This window comes from Vanessa atalanta, chromosome 25 (genome assembly GCF_905147765.1).
Source record: "Vanessa atalanta chromosome 25, ilVanAtal1.2, whole genome shotgun sequence".
Classification (NCBI taxonomy): domain Eukaryota; kingdom Metazoa; phylum Arthropoda; class Insecta; order Lepidoptera; family Nymphalidae; genus Vanessa; species Vanessa atalanta.
Genome location: NC_061895.1, coordinates 5,259,064 through 5,280,124, shown reverse-complemented (window position 1 = coordinate 5,280,124; position 21,061 = coordinate 5,259,064). Strand labels below are relative to the sequence as shown.

General features: G+C 31.4%; 1 protein-coding gene across 23 annotated transcripts in view; it reads right to left on the bottom strand.

Moving 5' to 3' along the window:
• LOC125073727 (twitchin) overlaps positions 1-20,787 on the bottom strand; it is a 101,277-nt gene extending 80,490 nt beyond the window's left edge. For 13 of the 23 annotated variants that reach the window (XM_047684717.1, XM_047684724.1, XM_047684721.1 and 10 more), the window contains exons 1-33: positions 20,588-20,787; positions 16,749-16,992; positions 14,146-14,285; positions 11,873-11,894; positions 11,630-11,792; positions 10,496-10,637; positions 9,208-9,343; positions 8,922-9,125; positions 8,537-8,838; positions 7,763-8,389; positions 7,501-7,673; positions 7,239-7,412; positions 6,903-7,157; positions 6,667-6,780; positions 6,087-6,557; positions 5,731-5,838; positions 5,495-5,611; positions 5,210-5,374; positions 4,994-5,107; positions 4,765-4,866; positions 4,583-4,681; positions 4,409-4,504; positions 3,897-3,989; positions 3,667-3,747; positions 3,466-3,582; positions 3,248-3,343; positions 2,626-2,739; positions 2,483-2,548; positions 2,117-2,248; positions 1,545-1,652; positions 1,308-1,340; positions 952-990; positions 369-401 (exon numbers count right to left, since the gene is read on the bottom strand). In XM_047684717.1, coding sequence (XP_047540673.1) covers positions 369-401; positions 952-990; positions 1,308-1,340; positions 1,545-1,652; positions 2,117-2,248; positions 2,483-2,548; positions 2,626-2,739; positions 3,248-3,343; positions 3,466-3,582; positions 3,667-3,747; positions 3,897-3,989; positions 4,409-4,504; positions 4,583-4,681; positions 4,765-4,866; positions 4,994-5,107; positions 5,210-5,374; positions 5,495-5,611; positions 5,731-5,838; positions 6,087-6,557; positions 6,667-6,780; positions 6,903-7,157; positions 7,239-7,412; positions 7,501-7,673; positions 7,763-8,389; positions 8,537-8,838; positions 8,922-9,125; positions 9,208-9,343; positions 10,496-10,637; positions 11,630-11,792; positions 11,873-11,894; positions 14,146-14,285; positions 16,749-16,921 — 4,809 coding nt within the window. In that variant the 5' untranslated portion in view covers positions 16,922-16,992; positions 20,588-20,787. The remainder of the gene's footprint in view (positions 1-368; positions 402-951; positions 991-1,307; positions 1,341-1,544; positions 1,653-2,116; positions 2,249-2,482; positions 2,549-2,625; positions 2,740-3,247; positions 3,344-3,465; positions 3,583-3,666; positions 3,748-3,896; positions 3,990-4,408; positions 4,505-4,582; positions 4,682-4,764; positions 4,867-4,993; positions 5,108-5,209; positions 5,375-5,494; positions 5,612-5,730; positions 5,839-6,086; positions 6,558-6,666; positions 6,781-6,902; positions 7,158-7,238; positions 7,413-7,500; positions 7,674-7,762; positions 8,390-8,536; positions 8,839-8,921; positions 9,126-9,207; positions 9,344-10,495; positions 10,638-11,629; positions 11,793-11,872; positions 11,895-14,145; positions 14,286-16,748; positions 16,993-20,587) is intronic. The other 10 variants (XM_047684734.1, XM_047684740.1, XM_047684718.1 and 7 more) reach the window with 9 other exon arrangements.
• Between the last annotated feature and the right edge of the window lie 274 nt (positions 20,788-21,061).

Genomic DNA, 21,061 nt, shown 5'->3' with positions numbered 1-21,061 from the left:
GAGTTAATCACCCTTCAAACCAAAATCATCAATACTGACTATTGCGGTTTGGGGGTAGAATATCTATTGAGCAAACTGATATACAAAGTTTAAGTAATATTATATATTATTTATAATTATATATATAATACTATCACCGGAAAAAAATACAGCATAAACCCTACTTCAAATCTGTGCATACAATACTTTTAAACCTCACCTTATTTCAATAATAAAAATATAACTGAAACTATAAATCAAATAATAAAAATATAACTGAAATAATAAAACCATAATAAAATTGTTAAAGTTAAACGTAATAATATATATATTTTAAATTTCCTCTAAAATAATAGAAAATAAAATAAAAAAAAATATAATATACTAACCTCGTTTTGTATAGACGTTCTCCGGCTTTCGGTCTGAAAAACAATTATTAACATATAACGTTGGTAACGCATTTTTTTTTTATCTCATTATAAAAAAAACATAGCAATTTATGACATCAATATGTGACAATTAAATATATACAAATGGGAAATAAGTCGAAATAAAGCTCGATGGGAAGATTTCATAAAGATACGTCGTTTAAAATAAGAGGTTTAAGCAAAAAAGAAGCTATTATTTGGCGCTACATTTAATCTAACGTAAAAAAGAGCCAGCGATAGATTGTCAAAATCAGCTCATTAACCAATAATTTTGTACATGAGAATAATATACACACAAATGGTGCATTATCTCTTTTAAAGCAGGTAAATAAAAGCGATTTGTGTCCTGAAATCATCCAAAACGAAAATGTTCTCCTCCTTTTAATGTGACATTGATTGATTTACAAATACTTAATTGCTTTTTTATTCGGTTTGAATGTTTTCTTCGACCTTATTACAAGAATATCATGTTCGTTTTGGAATTACAAAATTCGTGAATGACCTATTTACAATTTATGTTAAAACGCCCAACAAAACGCAGTACCTTCACAGAGAGATGCTGGTGCTGTTGTTCTACATGCATCTGTTTTATTATAATTAGGTTAATAAGTTTTAAGATAATTTTAATATATTCCTATTGCACGTATAATTTTTAATATTTTTATTTTGTTTTAATTTTGTAGTTAGTGATAGATAAAGATAAGAATTTGAATTGATTAATTAAAGAATTTTAATTAGATTTTTTTCTTTTTCTTTTCAGAAGGTTAAATATTATAAAGATAGATGGACAGATTGAAGCCAATTAAGATACTTAAGTTTGTAGAGAGTTATGTTTCAATTTATAAGTATTTTATCTTCAATTTTATTATTTTTTAATAATTTTAATACAAAATTACTAACCTCGCTTTGAACTGACGTTCTTCTGCTTTCAACCTAGAAATAAAATAACAATAATTAATTATTATAACCTAACCTCAGTCTTTAACTACATTTAAATGCCACAATTTAAACTATGATACTTTTACATCTATTTATTTTTTTAGCAGTGTAAACGAACATATTATCACCTATATACGTGTAGTGATCTCTGTTATTGGATAACTATCCAGTGTAACATTGTTTGGTTATGTCTCTCACCTTAGCCACCTCCTTTTCTTTCTTTTCCTTAACAAGTGGAGTTGGCGATATTTTTTCATATTTCTCAAGAACGGGCCTTTCGTAATCGTCGACGAAATCCAATTCGAACTGTAAATTTTAAGAGATTTATTTAATCAGTAAATTTTAAAATTATATATTATGATTCCATAAATTGTTATTTTCCTTTTAGAAGGCAATTTGTGAGATACCTACCAGGTGTTCCTGTAAAACATATAACAAGTATACAAGCAACATGCGACTGTCGAACCCATTGACTATAACGACGAAGATCGAAGATCCAATCAAGCTAGTAATCAATGGTAACCCGATGATCAAACAACAAATGAATATTAATTGTGTTTATATTGTAGGTGTGTGTGTGTGTAAAACTTATGTATATGTGAAATGTGCAACATTGAGTGTAAGAGAAAATACGAAAAATAATATGTGTCATGTGTAAGTGTAAAAAACAGTGTAGAGAATAAGGCGTGTGAGATAATAAGAGAAGTCCATAGGAAACGCAAAAAGAAAGGGGACGTCACGATAACATTTCAGTATTGTAAAATGTTTACCCCATCGTTAGAATATTCTTTATCAGTGGTAACAGTATCAGATGTAGCTTTTTTAGGTTTTTCAGGTGTCTTCTTGACAATTTTCTTTAGTGGTGGCACTTCAAATTTACCACCTCTGACCATCAGTGGTTCCTAAAGATGCATTATAAGTTAAACTAATTGGATTTTCTACATTATTAAAGCGTTTTTGTCTAGTGCAGGTGGCTCTATAATGTTAGTATGTTTTGTGCTTTATTTCTATCCAAAAAATTGTGCAATTAATAAAGTTATACTCAAACCCAACGTATTAGACTATTTTCTAACTATCTCAGCTCTGATATTACTTTTTAATTTCTTTATAATAAACATGTTTATGTAATTTTCTACCTCATTCTTGTCTTTCTTGATAACAGCGGGCTTTTTGACTTTAAGCTCTGCAGCCTCTGAACCCTCCTATGAAATATTATTTAATACTATTAATATAAAATAATTGATTTCAATAGCTGAGATAATTTGAAAATTTATAGTACCGTTTGTTTTTTCTGAGCAGGTTTCTTTTGTGTCAGTGATGCCTCTTCTGGGGCAGTTGTGCTAGTCTTAGTTCTTGGCTTGGTGAGGCTGATAGATTCCTCAGTATCCTCGCCCTAAGTCCGCGAATTTTCGCGAGTGATAGAAAAAGAGGTGTGAAAAACAAAAACAAAGTGATTAAGAAAAAATAACTAAAGCACTTCAGCGTTCAACTATAAAAAAGTGAAACAAGAGAAAGAACTATTTATTAAAAAAACATTTCCATAATGTTTTTGCTAAAGAGTGCAAATACTGTGAGAGTTAGAAATTGTAAAAATAAGTGTGTAGAAGAAATAGCTGCTTGTGATTGTGTTTTCTATTTTTTATCTAGTACAAATATATATTTTTTGATAATTCTAACTGATGTCTATGTCTACGCACTACTCGATGCTCACGTGCCTTATAAAATGTTACCTTCACAAGAACTATTCTCTCTAATATATGCGGTATTGATAGAGGTAATATATTATTGGATCTGATTTCTGTCTGTGAATAATTTTAAATTGTTTAAATTATCTTTTGTATATAAGTCGCCAATTTTATTAAGTTCTATCCTTTTCATATCCCAAACATTTTCAACCATACCTTTTGATCCTTATCTTTCGGAGTAGGTCGTTTAATAGTTTTATCTTCAACGATTTCTGGTTTCTGAATTTTGAGTTTAGCTTCAGCTTCACCCTCCTAAATAAGATTTAAAATCGTGTTATGTTTTATTACTTGTACCTATATACTGTGATCTATTTGTACTAACAAATAATGATAGTGTTTTAAGAATAAAGTTTTGTTTTGACTAAAATACAAACCGTAGGTTTAATTTCGGCGGGTGTTTTGTGTGTAAGTGAAACATCTTCGGGTTCTTGTCCCGGTTTAACTGGACCTTTAGGCTTTGTAACGCTCACAGTTTCATCGACCTCCATAGGCTATTAAAACATAATGTATTTAGTTTATTTTTTGTCTAATTATAATAAAATATATAAAATAATTCTTTTTATATTTAAATCTACCTCAGGCTTATCTTTGTCTTTTACGGAACGACGCCTTTGCGCAGTTACAGAAGGAGTTGCTTCTTCTGGCTTTTTATCCTCCTGATTGAATGTAAAAAATGTATTATTGTAACGTAATAAGTCGATTATTACTCGAGCTCTAGTTAATGTTATTTAAAAAGTTTTCGCTTAATATCTTGGAATGAACAAATGCGTAAAAAGGTTGTTATTTTTTTTTTATTAATGTCTACCTTTTTCTTTTTCTCGATAGGTGTTGGACTGATTTTCTCGTATTTTTCGAGAACTGGTCTCTCGTAGTCGTCGATAAATTCTTCTTCCTCAACCTTCAAAATTGTTGATAAATAAATTACTACTATCGTAATTTAATAATGAAGCCAACGTAAGTTAAGCAAGATTTAATATTTTGTTTTGAAGATTATTATATTGAAAATGTATACACTTCTTTACCATAGCCGTGCTGCTGAATATTATATTTATTTAAATTATATCAAAAGCGTATCTTTTTAATTTCCGTCATGCAGTAAGCTCAGTTATCTTTGAAATATTTTTTTAAGTGTTATGTAAAAATAGGTGTGCGTTATTATAAAGAATTTTTATTTTGTTGAAAATAATTAATAAGGTGAATTAAAAGTAGGAAGATATATAAAAATCGCGAAGAAGTAGTTATGCCTCATTATTCCAAAACATAAATTATTCTTGTGTTATTTTGTAATGTGTTAGATTGCTTAGAATTTGTTTGTACCTCCTTTTCTTTGAGAGAAGGACGTTTTTTAGGTTTTGTCTCATCTTTTTTAATAGATTTTGGTTTTGGTTTCTCGTCGGGTTTTTTCTCCTCTTCCTAAATAACATAATAATTTTATTTTATACAATACAATTTAAAAGTTGTTACATTTGCGAGATTGATTTTGATTACTACCTTATCTTTTGCAATAGATCGTTTTCGTAGAGTTGGCATTTCTGGTTCGTCTTCTTTTTGTTTAGGTTTAATTTTACCCTTCATCATGTCAACTTCATCCTTTAAAGAGTTGATTTATTTTTTTAATATCGTTAGTTTTTTGTTTAATTTTATTCCGAATTTAAAAATTAATTTTAAGATACCTGTGTGTCACTAGGACGTCGTTTATCTTTTGGTGTAGGTGAGATTTTTCCATATTTTTCAAGTTGTGGCCTTTCATAATCGTCTATAAACTCAGATGATTCCTAAAAAATGTTACTCTAATTTTAATTTTCTGCTAAATAATTTTGAAAGTATCACGTCGAATGTTATGATACCAAGCATACAATTACACGTGTTAAGAAAGATATAAATACTAATATTCAATTATACCTCACTAACTCCATTCTGCTTCTTTGTCTTATCAGACGGCGTAGGAGTGATTTTATCATATTTTTCTAGATCTGGCCTTTCGTAATCATCCACGTACTCTTTTTGCTCATCAGGCTAAAGTAAAAGTTAAAATTTAAGATTTATGTTTACCGGAAATTTTAAATACTGATTTATATAATTAGTCGAGCGCGAATGCTTTGTAAAATTAAGGTCTACCTTTTTAATTGTTTTATTTGTCTTTGCTACTTGTGGTTCTTCAGGTGCTTCCGTTACCGGTTTTGTGGGAGCCTTAGACAATTTAACTTGACCTAATTCGTCAACGGGTTCCTCAGGCTTAAGTACACTTTTTTTAATGCTTGAACGCCTAGTTTCTTCTTGAACCTATTTTAATAAAAGAATACATAGTACTTTTGGTTCTTACGTAAAATGTTTTAAGTTATGTAGTGTCAAACGCCTAAGTAATCGAAAGATAGAAGTTGAAATAGCATTTTTGTCGTATACCTTCTCTTTGGTTTCTACTTTTGTTTTTTTCTCCGGTGTCGGAGTGGCCATTGAAGGTTCCTCGTCACTTTCCTCCGGTTGACTTTCAACACTCTCAGTTATGGATGCGCGTTTTGTCTATATGCATATAACAAATTATTTAATTTTTTTCTTTAAATAACCTAGAGTATACTAGAATAATTATTTATATTCATAAATGGTGTGGTAAAGTGGAGTGCATGTTGTCAAGTGATTACCTTTAGTGTGTCATTAACTTTTGGTCTCTTTTCGAGAGGTGTTGGTGTAATTTTTTCATATTTCTCCAGTACAGGGCGCTCGTAATCGTCAACGAACTCCATCACATCCTAAATTAAATAATGTTTTAGCACGTCTAATGTTATCACAACACACAACAAACAATTTGTTATCACTTACGTAGTAAATACAATAATACACCGAGATGTAACCTGATATTTGCAGTAACATGAACACGTATAACTCGTAATTACAATTTTTATATTAAAAAAATATAAGTTTTGATGTCATCTTTAATCTTTTTAATTTTTTTACCTTCGTTTTTTGCTATTGTATAAATTAACAAGTATATACTTACGTCTGCCTCCTTCTTTTTAGTAACAACCTTCTTCTTAACAACTTTCTTTTTCTCTTCGGTCTTTTTAGTATCTTTCTTTTCTTCTTGTGGCTTAGGCTCTTCCTTAGGTTTAACAGGTTTTAGTTTCGGAATGCCTTCTATTTTAGGTTCAGCTTCAGGTACTTTTTCTACTTTCTTTTTCTCAATTTTCTCTAGAAGGGCCTTCTTTTCTTCTTCTGTTTTAGCTGTTTTCTTTTCCAATATTTTTTTAGCCTCTTCTATTTCTACTTCAGCTTTTTTCTGTTCTTGCGCTTTAGATTCTACTTTCTTTGCTTCGACTTTAGTTTCAGTTTTCTTTGCCTCAATTTGAACTTCTTCCTTTTTAGCTTCCACCTTTACTTCTTCTTTCTTTGATACCTTTTTAGCTGCTGTTTTCTTTTGTTCAATAATAGTCTGTTCCTCCTCTTCTTCTTGTTTTTTCTCTTCTTTCTGCTTTATGAAAAGTATAGAGAGTAAGAAATACGATTATATATATAATAATATGAGTTCTAAATTAAAAAACTATTGGAAAGTTTTCACTTTTTAATAATCCAATAATTACCCTTTTTTCTTCGACATGATTTTCTTCGATTATAGATTTTTCTTCTACAATCGACATTTCCTCTTCAGACTCCTCTATTACAGTAGTTTCTTCTTCTTCTTCCTTTTTCTTTTTCTAAAATGAAACATATATGTAAATAAATTAAAACATGGATTTATATGTAAACACATCAAATTTTATTTATTTCTTTAATTATATCTCATAATATAGGATACAAGGTTTCACAACTATTTTACCTTTTCTTCAGTGAGTGTTAAATCTGCACTTGATTCATCTTCACCAAATTCGTTTTTGATAACTACTCTGTAGTTAGCAACATATTTTGATGATACTTTTCTGATAATCAAACGTGCATTAGTACCATCAAATGACGTGTTTACTTCTGAGGACTCTCTAATCACTGTTGAATTTTTGTACCAAGTACATCTACAGGATTGATCTGACGTTTTAAGAACTGCTACGAACTCAGCTTCCTCATTTTCTTTCCTGGCCTAAAAATAAAAAACATAATTAAGTATATTTTTTGACAAAAGTACATGACGATCATTATTAAACGCGTGTAAAGTACTTACCAAACTTCGGAGATGTTTGATGATTTGTGGTTTTTCTCCTTTCTCTTCAATAATTTCAGTGATTTCGACTTGTTGTGAAGTCGCTTCTCCCTTTTCATTCTTTGCAACAAGCTTGTATGATCCTTTATCTTGTTGTGATACGTTAGAGATTTCTAATTTGACTGCGAATTCACCCTTAAATATCACAAAACATTTTGTTACACGGTGTTTGATAATATTTATACATTGTAAATCAAAATTTAATTTAAATACGTATACTTACTTCTCTGACAGGTTCAATTAGCACCGTGTGTCTAGAATCTTCTTTAACAGCACTGGCTTCCTTAAACCATGTGCAAGAAGGTGCAAATTTACTTAATACTTTACATTCAACAATCACAGTCTTCTTTTTAACTATCTTAATGATCTTTGGTTTTTCTTTTATAACTGGAATGACTGTAAACAAAAATAATAAAAACATTCAAGGTATTTTATTGAAAGTAATAAAATCATAATCATCAATTATATGATATGAAGAAACGTACTTTCAATATTGAGCGTTAGATTAGCATTGAGCTCTCCAAGTTCATTTTTGATATTGCATTTATACAATCCGGAGTCTTCCATACCAGGGTCTACAAGTTCCAAAATGATAGTGTAAATATCTTCTTTAACTTCGACCCTGGTTTTTATTTTCGACGAGTCCCTGATTTCTTTACCCTCGTGGTACCATATGATCGTTGGTCTCGGGCTAGCTTTTACCTTACATCCCATTACTACGAGTTTTCCGTTTTCTCTAGACTGAATGGTAGGTTTCTCAACAAACGTTGGTCCCTCTCCTTCAGGTTCTGGTTCAGCCTCAATATTTAAGTTGAGGTTAGCATTGCTTTCACCAAATTCATTTTGGACGTGACAGCGATAAGCGCCACCATCTGCTGCCGTCGGATTTGATATCAGCAATACCAACTCGTAAACGTCCTCGCTTATTACAGATGATTTAATTTGTATTTTGCTGCTAGCCTTGATAACGGTCGTGCCTCGGTACCACGTTACTTCAGCCGCCGGCTTGGCTTTACAGACACAACGCATTGTAATGAGTGTGCCATCTTCGTTGGGAATGATTCGTGGTTTTTCTATGAATGATGGTGCAAAACCATTTTCGTCATCCCCACCTAAATAATGAAAGAGCATTAATATCGTTATACTTACCGTCGCTAATGAGTTTCATGCAGCTCAAAAGCTTCAAGCTTGTCATGCATTGCTACTGTATGCGTACTTTATTTATTATTTAATTTTGTTTTACGTCAACCTCTTATTACCTTGGAAGTTTAGAGCAATATTGGCGTTGCTCTCACCAAACACATTGAAAGCGTTACATCTATAATTTCCACCATCTTCCTTAGTAGGACCTAAAATTTCTAAGGTAAGGTTAAATGTATCTTTCCCAATGGCTTTTCTAGACATCTTCATTTTAGCACCGTCCCTTATTTCTTTATCACCGTGGTACCATGTAATATCTGGTACGGGGTATGCTTCAAGTATACATTCCATAATTAAAATATCCCCTTCCTGTCTAATTGTAGGTTTTTTGGGAAATCTAGGTGCTTTGCCATCTGGGATTCTGTTCAAGAGAGATAAAAAATCTTAATAAAGATCCCAAAATTTATTTCTTATTTAAAACTTTTTATAGTAAATTACGCTTACTTTGGTTTATCCCCACCCTGGAAATTTAAGTTTATTTTAGCTACGCCTTCACCGTGTTTATTTTTAGCCACAGCCCTGTATTCTCCCTTGTCTGAATTCTCTACGCCTACAATTTCTAGTCGCGCCATATGATATAATGTTTGATCCTCTTCTAATGATATTTTGTATCGACTGCTTTCTTTAATTAATTTCTTTCCATGGTACCTGTTTATTTACGTCCTCACGTTAGTTTCAAATAAAAGGACATATATTTATTTGTAATTATTTTCTATGAGATTGTCCTTACCATGTAATGGTTGGTTTCGGTTTGCCAACACATCGACATTCGAAAGTGATTTTGGTACCATCTTCCGATTGCCTGATGACAGGTCTCTCCGTAAATGTCGGTTTGATAAAGTCTTCAGGCACGGGCGCTTCGTCGCCTATATCAGTTTTATATTAGTGAACCCTAACTTTCGTTATAAATTTTCACGAAGATTTGCAGCTTTATCATTCAGACTGATTGGTAATATATTTAAGATGTTTTCTTATGACTCGTGTATGTATTAATAACATCGCCAGGTATATAAGAGTTAATCGAGGGATAGAATATAGTTAAGATTATCAAATAGATACATATACATACATAATAAAATTGTTTGTTTTTAAACTATCTTTAAACTAAGATATCTCAAAATCAGTACGCATTACAGTGGCTTTTGTTACAAATATTCATATCGTACTAGTGCGTACGCTAAAGCAAAGAACTTTAAAACATTTAACACAATGTCATATGCTTAGGGGTAAGAGGTTAGTAAAGCAATCAGCGAGACATATACTAAATGAGATTTTAAATACATAAAGATAATAATTTATTAGTGAAATGCAAAAAAATACGTAAATGTTTAAGTGCTTTTGAGTGTGTGTATTTAAAAAAAAAAAATGTTCATAAAAGTATTTCTCATATACTTCTATTTAACTTTAACTTTGTATGTAAAAAATTGTCTTTCAGAGAAAACATCTTAAAATATAAGCTGAAAGATAAAATCGAGTGTATTTTTGACTCGGGGAATTAGTTGATGAAAAAAATAAGCTGTGCTGCAAATACTACGTTTAAAATAATGAGTATTCATTATAACACTTACTGGATTAGAACCACACAAATACAATGAAGCATAACACCGTAAGCAGAATTGAAATGACTCTTAAAATTGGACGGCTAATTTCGAAAATTAAATAACTTTGTTTGTGTGCATGTGTTGGTGTCGATGGAGTGTGTGTGTTGAAACTGATACTCTACAATAGAGTGCGGAGTACAACAATGTAATTATCATGCGTTACGTGTTTTTTTTTTTATATATTTTATTGAATACGTATTTAAGGTCTTTTATTTATTTATAATATAACTTGGCTGTATATTTTTGATTATAGGTTATTTATTTGAAAATAGAATTTTCATATATTTTAGAATCAAAATCTATACAGTGACATGTATTGTCTTTTTATCTTTTTTTTTAACTTAAGATATATTCTTTATTTAAAATGTAATCATTTATTTACTTTACTCGCAAAATACTATTTATTAGCGAACTCACTGTCGAAGTTTAAGCTGATCGTCGCATTACTTTCTCCAAGTTCGTTCTTGGCCGTCACGCGGTACTTGCCCGCATCTTCCACAGTCACGTTGTTGATTTCCAATGATGCATAATATGATTTGCCGTCTTTGCTTACTGTTAACTATAAGGAAATATAATAAGCAATGTTAATTTATCAATAAGAATTTAAAATATACATTAGGAAAACTTCTTCATTTATTATTGTTATCTGTCGTTATGAAACTGAATTGATTTTTTTGGAAAATCAATTGAGCTAAGTCAATTCTATCCTTGTCTTAGTAATGATTCATTAAATAAGGTAACTTAAGCTTAAATACGCTATTATTTAAGATTATACATATGCTATCTTCTCTCAATCATAATAAATGATTGTTTAAAGTTACTATTTACTATTTAATTTTGGTTATTAGGTAATTGAAACCTGGATACATTGATGTCCTAGTGAATTATCGTACGTAATAAAATTGGCTGAGATTGTATCAGCTACAATAAATATATAGTTTGCAAAATATCTATTAATTTGTAACAAAATCCAAATTTATTTCGTGCAGTTTTTTTTTGGATCTAAATAATTTCAGACAAAATCAATTACTGATATATAATTAGAATCTTAGTTAACTAATAAAAATGCTGCGACACTTGTAATTATTTAACTAATGTTTTTATTGTCGTATAAAAGTTTCATCGATTTTTCCAGAATATTACGAATAAAAGACATTTGCCACTCTTTGATATAATAAATCAAATATAATCACGCGTATTTAAAAAAAATAGTAGATATTCTGGGAGTTGTAAAGTATACTATAATTTCATGAACAGGTTAACCATTAATATACCCAATATAAATTTAGGTCAGTTTATCAGCTAAGTCCTATCTTTCAAACAAACTATATGGGTCAAGGTCATCTTTATTATTGTATTGTTGTTTATATAAAAATTTATTTGTTTTTTATTTTAATATCATAACTAGATATTAATAATATATTTTTATATGATATAAATTTAAAAACAAAATGAAATTTTATATTTAATTTTTTTTTTTAATATGATTAAGATTCATATTAATTAATAATATTAATTCATAATATTCTCCTGTATCTTTCTAAGGCTTACCTTGTGTCTTGGTCCTGGTGAGACCTCCGCTGTATTGTGGAACCAGGCAACACTGGGCACCGGCTCGGCCTCGATACGGCACTCGAATATAAGTCGCTTGCCATCGTCCTCTTGTCGAATGGCTGGCTTGCGCGCGAACGTTGGCGCTTTACCGTCTACTTGTCTGTAAAATTATTTATATCACTTAGAACTTGTATAACATGCATATATATGCCTTGTTAGTAAAAACCTGAAAGTACTTACTTCTGTTTGTCTTCGTCAGCGGCTGAAAATAAAAATGTTTCATTTAAATTTACAACAAATATATATTCTTACATCTAGTGAAATTGAAGCTGAGAGGGCCCAGTAAACTAAGAAAGAAAATTGGACCAAAGATTGCGAATTCGAAATCGGGCAAGGGTTAGCTGATTTTTATGGACTTAGTTTGTGCTTAGATTAAATAAATGAATAGAAACGTGGATTTCGTATGAAATTATGCCAAGAAGCCTTGGAACCGGAAAAATAAGCTCCAAAACTTCTACTCATGAGGTCATTTATTGGCTGTTACACTTTTATAACTAGGTTCATTTAAAATTGGGATTTATACCACGTAAAAAGTTTTGAATGCATTTATATAAACCGCTATTTCTATGTGAAAATGATTTACTACGTTTCGTTTAAATAGGTATATTAGATTCATGAAATAGCACTTTAACAGCCCGTTCGTTTGAAAGTTTACTTTGAATAACATCAAACAGATATAAACATTTGAAATCGCAATAGGCATGATCTCAGAATGTATCCAGGTGCTTGGTATTTCCATCGACCTCTGATTAGTACAGTCAGTACATCTTATTGGTGCTGTTATTCAATTTATACGGCTTAGTACAATCTTCTTAAAGGGTTGATTAGTTGAAACAATATCGAAATGCCTCGGCTTTGCACGGGTGCAACTATTTATAATTGTAAATAGTGCTCTTTATTTTATATGGTATATTTTCGTATTATAGTTTTCATCCGTGGTAAAATCATTACATAGTATAAAACAAAGTCGCTTACCGCTGTCTGTCCCTATGTATGATTAGATCTTTAAAATTACACAACGGATATTGATGCGACTTTTTTTTAACAGATAGATTGATTCAAGAGGAAGGTTTATATTTATAATACATGCACAATATAGTATAGAAATACTGATAATTTAGAGGTTTCGGAAATTATGTCGTAAATAAAAACATTTTTTGCGTAAGCGCAAACCCTGGTTGAATCCTACGTGATAGATCCAAATAATGTACTACAGGATTGTACATCTTAAAAAGGTCTTCAAAAAAGTCCACAATGGTATATGTCTATCTCTTATGAATAGCTCACACCAACCATTTTTTATCCTCTACTTTTTATGAGAAATAATGGCTTATTTTCGGAGGAATTTTAAGCAATATAGCATTAATTCTTATCCAATTAAATTTAGATTAATATGGCCCTATACAACATGTAATTTAAATGAATATTTTAGAAGATTTAAAACGCACAACATAGCGGTTTGTATTATGTAACGACTGACAGACTGTGAACGATGTAAGACATTCTGTAGTATATTTACTATCAGCATTGCACCCGTGCGAAGCTGGGGCGGCTAGTATTTCTTAAAATTGAATTTAAAACCATTGGTTGCGAATGTAGATTATATTCAGAATAACTGGTAAGAAAGTAGTATCGTTTTCGACAAACATTTAGATACACGTAACAGCCATTCATTTCAAAGCATTTTACAATAATTGCAAAAAGGTTGCATCGAAGATATTTGTCTCGACTTTTCTAGTAAAAAAACAGTCATTAGAATTTTAGTTAATTCTATTCTAAGAAACAGTAAATAAGGATGCAAGACGTACATGAATGTGTCAAATATTCTTAACGATACCGTCTCAAGTATTCGTCACGAATATGTCATCGTGTTTAGTTATATCTTGCCAATGCTTGGCTAAGATCAGCGCGGCGGATTTTTTGTTAATATATTTTTATCTCTGACTAATGCTTTTATTTTTGTATTTTTATTGACACCAGTGTTGAATTACGTTGTGTGTTTTACAATATACAGTTATTTTATTACGATATATGTATAAATAGATTTTAACTAACACCTGTATCGTATATAATTCTTTTAAAAATAAAAGCCATAAGTTCTTCTGTCTATAAAGCGTTATTAATAAATTTAATCAAAATCAAACTTTAATCAATTTTCAATAAAATATTGAGCAGAAATATTGTTTGCGAATTATATTTATATATAACTTAGATGATCATTTTGAAGTTGTTAGTATCTACGTATTACTAACACCAAATTTACAAATATAGTACTGTAAGACGCTTAAATTTCCTCCAATTAGTCCATTCAAAATGTATTTTTTACTCATACCAGAACAAAAAAAGGTAACTTAAGTTTTTAAAGATTGACACACACGTCGCGCATAAAATGCTCATATACGTATAACAGGCAAAGTTACACTGGTTATTGATATTATTGTACTGATACTCACGGCTGAAGTTAAGGTTGATGGAGGCGGCCACCTCGCCCATCTTATTTTTAGCCTTAACTTTGTAGAGCCCCGCATCTGTCTCGATCACATCGTCCAGCTCCAGCACCACCAGAAACTTGTTGTTGGCGATGCTCTGGATCCTGTAGAAATTTATTATATAAAATATATTATAATGTTCCGTACCTTCAATTCAAAATAATTACTGATGTCTTAAAAAACCAATAATAATAATAATAAACGGTGGTAGTGCTTAATTTGACTATCAATAAATATGTGTAATGCTTTTATATTGAATAAAGAAGTTTGAGTTTGAATTTTGGTAATATCTCATGACAGAAAAAAAAAAATCAATTCTGTGTATATTATGTGTAACATAGTGCACAAGTGTGCACGCACACTTACACACATAAGCAATGTTGCCTCACTATCACCAGAATCGAAAAATCAGTTTCAGGACTAATAGCTTTCTGATCATCCAATAGCTTTTACGTTTTTATTCCGAACCCTAATGATCACAGATCCTAATGATTGACAGCCAAACAAGCTAACCATTTTTATTAAATTAAATTAGTGCTAATTAATTTACACTTATTACTACTTAGAGACGTCTCAGAAATGTCAACAGGAAACAGGTTAAGATTTTATAAAAATGTCCTATCAGTAAATTTACTATCTAAGATCATACTTGTATGTTATCTAGAATAAGAACTATCAGGTAAATTATAATATAGGCCAATGCTACGAAAGTCGAGAAAAAGTTTTGGATTCCAATCCAGTTCTTACAATTTGTGTATCGAGCAATAGCGATCGACTAAGATGGAAAAATTCGTATATCTTTTAAGGATTTTAAAGTTCGACAATCGGCTTAACAGCTCGATAGTCAAAATTTCAAAATCGTCTCATTAAAAAATCATAACTGAAATCTAAAAACTTCAATTTAAGTTATATTTTAAAGATTTATATAAATTGTTGGCAAATAAAGTTCTTAAGAAATAGCAATATTTTTTTATCTTCACAGTTAAATGGACAACGTACATTTTTAACCCATAAACTAACATATAGTATTTGCGCACACTTTTGTTATATTACAATTTTTATTTATAAACTAGATCAAAACCCGGCTTCGCTCGGGTAAAAGAAATAAAACTAAACAAATACTTATCCTAGGTAGTCAGGTTTATCCTTTACTTTTTATACAAAATATAACCTTTTCGTAAACATTGATCTATTGTGGATAAGTTTCCATCGAGTCTACTGTACCTCTGCGCGAAATAATTATTTGGAACACACTTTCTGAACGCACCCATAAACGTCAAAAATGGACGCCCGTTGAACTGTAATTGCATTTTATATATTAAATATCGAAATATCTCGATTACACGAATTTTGAGAATATATGTTATGGACTAAAATTTTTTTTTCTTTGAAAAAGCACTATATTATAGCTTCCCTTGGGATCGACTACGTGGTAGTAATCGGCCATAACGACATCATCATCATTAGCACCGTACGATTAACTCATACTGATTTCATCAGTACTGGAAAACGGTACTGATGAAAGCAGGGTCAGCAAAACACAAGGTCCGAAAAATCGCAGCGTTTTCAATAATTGCCGCGAAAATGAAAACACAAGGGCACTTTTAAATTTAAAAAGCGCCTTAATTTAAGTACCATATTAAGCCAAACTAAGGTACCGACGAATTTTATGGTAACATTAACGGAGGCGACAAGTCGAGCACAAATTGTAAGTAATTAAAATTGTTGCCGTATACAAAATTTTCTTTTATCTAAGTATACGAAGATTCATAACACAGTAGGTAATGCAGTAGTTAAAACAGTCACAATATTTGTACAATTACTTAATGACTCAAATATATCGATTCAATTTTGTCCTTTTTATTTGTCTCGAGACGGTCGGCCGTGCCAAATGTGTCAAACTTTCGATTGTCTTGGCTTATATTAGTATCAAAAGAAACATTAAGAAGATATCGTCAATTGGTCAGGCGAGCGTGTCGTTGACCCTAATGCTATAAATTAATCGGTCTACGTTGTAAAAGCAAAGAGAAAACCAAAGGTCTTTTAGTCTGTTACGAGAATACGCTATACAACGCTGTCAACATGAATTTAACGCGGTGCATTGAAGTGAAAGATACAAATCTCTAGACATATATAAAAGCGAAATACCACTCCTGATTAATCACGAAATCTCAGACACTATAACACTTTCAAACTTTAAATTTGGCATGTAGGTTCCTTATAGAGTGTAGACATTTGCTAAGAACAGATTTTACGAAACTCCACCCGCAAAGGGTTAAACGGGAGTTGGATGTTTGTGTTTTATAAATTTCGCGCTGGTAAAGGAGCAGGTTCAGCTAGTTTATAAATAAAAATACTGATATTTGAATTATAAAGATCTTTCATCCGTTTAAAAAAATGACAAATACAAAATTCAACTCATAAATATGAAAAATGTCTTCTGTCATTTAGATTATTGTATTCATATCATTTACATTTTTTTCTACAACACTATGAACAACTGTCATATTAAATCGATTAAAAAAATGTTTACTAAAATAAAAAAATAAAAAGACGAAAAGACTTACTTAAATTGTGTCCTAGTATCCTCTTTGAGCAGTTCATCACTGCGGTACCAGCTGATCTCTGGCTTCGGCGAAGCCAGAAGTTGGCACTCGAAGATGAGCTTATTGCCATCATCCTCTTGGCGCAGCTGCGGCTTCTGGGTGAAGCTCGGGGCAAAATCGTCGGTCACCCCCATATTGCTAGCTGTTTGTCATCACTGGTTGAAAAATTGAAGCTTCTTCTTTGGAAAACGGACGAGCTAGCGACCTGGTGGAATAGAGATTGGTATTATACGGATTTGTTGATTAAGATGTACACTTTTTTATGAAATAGATAGGCTGACGGGCAAATGGGCCATCTGATGGTAAGTAGACACTACCGCCACTAGATATTGGTGCCGTAAGAATTTTTAATAGTCACATCTGCAATGTGATACCAACTTTGGAAATTAAGTCATTATGACCCTTGTGCCTCTTGTTACACTGACCCATTCAATCCGGAACACAACAATAAAAAGTATTGCTGCGTGTCGGTAGAATATATGATAAGTTGGTGGTCCACACAGATGGACTTAATTCTCATTTCAATATAAAGATTAGGAGATTTAATAATTTGATTTCGGCTGTCTGTATTATTATTACTAATTAGCACAGATTAATAAAATTCCAATTCATAAAGTATATTAACAGATTATTTGAATGCATCCGATCCATAGAGAATTAGTTTAGTTAATTTTTATTTAGGATAAACAAAAACAATATTGTAAGATAGGTTCACGATCAATAAAAAGAACTACTTATCTTGTCGATTTATCTCAGTAAGATCTATAGTATTAAGCATTTTGATCAAATGCGTCGAGTAACCTGATCTTAGTACCAAGAGTGCTTTAAACCAACTTTGAACCGAAGTCTTGGTATTTACTTCTTAGTATTAGTTAGCGACACGATTATGACAAGTCCACTACAATGTGAGTGGAACTTGAAAACTGCTAAAATTTAATGCAAATTCTACATCACTTTAGTTCATGCTACGCTACGGACCACGTGGGCGAAGCAGTGGTCTTTCATGCTGGCTATAACGCGCGGAGAAGCTATATTTGATACTTACGGTGAATAGATTCATTGTCATTCTATTGCACTCGAATTCGATTCTCGACTTGACTTTACAAATTCTAACTAAATTTCCTGGACAAAGATATAGTCCGTTTTGTTGTGAAATTACATATAGTATACATTGTTATATTTATGTTTAATTACAACATATACATAATTATATTCATAGCTAAGCCAGTGAATAGTTAGTGAAGTTATTTTTTTAAGCTACATGTAGTTTTATTTTAATTAAAGATTAGTAAAGATAAAGGTCATTTCAAATAATCTAGATACTTAATCTATGCACTTTTGGCCTAATGGATATATTCCATGTTGTATGGTATGGAATATACGCTGCCTCGCACTTAAATTTTTTTATCAAATTAAGTCTTTCGAATATCTGTTTCAGAATGCGATAAATAGACATGTCAACAAAGATTTATATTTAGGTAAGAATAGATTATTTTACAATATAAAATAAAAAAAACTTTTTTTATACCTTTATAAATATTTGAAAATAATGTTTTATTCATTATTAATCTCAATGTTTATTTTAAATTATCTGATAATAATTTTAATACATTACTTAAAGTATGAATAATTGTGAGACGGTAAAAAGTATAAATATTTTCTTTCAAAATTTATTTTGAACTGTTAACTGAAGACTGCGTTTTCAAACCCGGACCAGCAACACCCGATTTTTTTATGTATTTATATTTCTATTAGTACTCGGCGGTGAAAACTTGCATAAGTCGAATGATTTTCTGTAAGAAGTGTTATTTTCTTAACTTGAGTTAAGTATATGTATATCGAGCCGAGATACCCCAGTGTTTAGCAGACTTGAATCTTCATCAAATATTGCGGGTCTAAGTAACATTGAATTGTGTTTATCATTAATCTGAAGGAGGTGAAGGAAAACAGCATGGGATCTGCGTCTTTTAGATGAAGGTCTTCCACATGTATATCCACCAAACTGCATTGGAGCAGCGGGTTCTAACTTAATGCTACGAATCCTCAAAAGAAGAGGAAGCCCAGAATTTTGACATTTACAGGTCGCTACTTAACGTTTTTATTTTTGAATATAGGTTTTTTATCCTATTGTTAAATATTCATGCCTTAGTACACTTTGTACTAAGAACGTCATTCTTATTTTGATTTATACGCACGGGAGACATACCCTTTATATGTGATAGTGACATTGTTTTTTTATTTAGTTAATATAAAAATTGAGATCTCATATACATATATTTCTGATATAATTTAGAAGTCGTCATCGTATAATTAAAATGAAAAATTGTCTTAATGGCTATAAGGATAGTGTGCAAAAGGCCTTCGTTAAACTGTTATCTATAATCATCGGCATGCGCATTCCTTATTCCAGTATTGCTAATCATGATTACGGCCATTGAAAGCATGCATTAGCATTAGCAGCCCGTAAATGTCCCACTGCTGGGATAAAGGCCTCCTCTCCCTTTGAGGAGAAGGTTTGGAGCATATTCCACCACGCTACTCCAATGCGGGTTGGCGGAATACACATGTGGCAGAATTTAGACACATGCAGGTTTCCTCACGATGTTTTCCTTCACCGCCGAGCACGGGATGAATTATAAACACAAATTAAGCACATGAAATTTCAGTGGGATTAGAACCAGAAATCATCGGTTAAGATGCACGCGTTCGAACCACTGGGCCATCTCGGCTCGAAAGCATGGCAATGGCTCAAGTTATTGGAAAAATTATAATTAATATATCTATATTATATATTTTTGTATGTATTGAATGGTGTGTAGTGTGATCGTCAAAAAACAAGTACGAACATTTATTTATCTTTAGTTTGAAGTTGAATAAGTAAAACTGTTAACTTGAGATGATCTTCGTGGCGGTAAAGAAAGAGTGTACGTAGAAGATACTGTTGAAGTAGATTTCGAAACGAAGACCAACGTTATAATCGTTAGATGCGCTAGTGCTGTCATAGCATTAGTATAGTAGACAGTGCCTGTCGTGGTAATCAAGTTTAATATAAGGTAAAATATTTTATTACTAAAAGTGTGAAGGTGAAACGAACCATACAAAATAGATTCTACTGTAATTGCGAATTAGTCAACGAGGGGACAGATAAAGAAATAATTTAAGAGACAAACATTAAAAGCAAAAAAAATTCAAAGGTCAATAATCCCGTATCTTTATTCTAGATTAACAGATTTGACAGTTTTATTTTAATCTACACAGACTTTATAGTCAGATAAATTGTGAGAAGCTACAATATCATTTAAATATACTAGACCGTCTAATCTCTTCCAAAGACTAAATCAATGATCTCAGTACAGAATAACGTACGTAGTGTGGCTAGGGAAGATTAGTCTCAAAGCTCTGATATGAGTCATTTTCTTAGCGGTCAGCGCCATCTACCAACAAGGTGAAGTGTGAGTGTGTGGGTGTCCAGTGTTAGAATTTCAGAAGTATAAATGAAACGTCGCATCTATTTCTGTAATCGTTGAAGGCCTCGGAGAACTTTTTAGTTTCTTGTAACTTCCGATGATTACCTAATGCTTCTTTCATTTTATTACATTTTACTAAATATCCATATTAAAACCTTATATTTGGACATTTCTTAAAGTTTGTAAGTTCTCAATATAACCATTTATATCAAAATGATTTTAAAATTTTATCATTGAATTTTTTATCTGGATTTAATTCAGTATATTGTAATAAGCTATAGATTTTATCCTTTTTTTTAATTTATAGAAATAGATAAATAAATTTAAACGTACCGTTTGATGACCGATCAAGTAATCCAAATTCACAGATAGTCAATACACAATCAAAACACACACACAATTAGTCAAATAGTTAAACGACGATGTTCGAGAAATTGACAAAGATAAAGCGAAAAAAAATTCGAGAAATAGGGTTGTCGCCGGCGGCGGGACGCGTCGGGTCGTTTTCGAAATCGTAACTAAACTATGAAAAGTTGGCGAACCGCCGAGGTGGTGTGGGAATTCGCGTGGGACGTTGCAGCCGGTTGGATAACGAATCGTGACGTTCCCAATGCAGAGGTGTTTTCCGTCGAAGATAGAATATGATCTAATGGATCTTAAGGGTTGGATGAAGTCGAATTCTTTCAGCACTGACTGATAGCTTCAGATATTATAATATTACCAATTTCACGTTATCATAATATGGTTTCGAAACAAAAGTTGATGATAATTTTCCTTAGAATAAAGTTGATGAGTACAAATGAATGT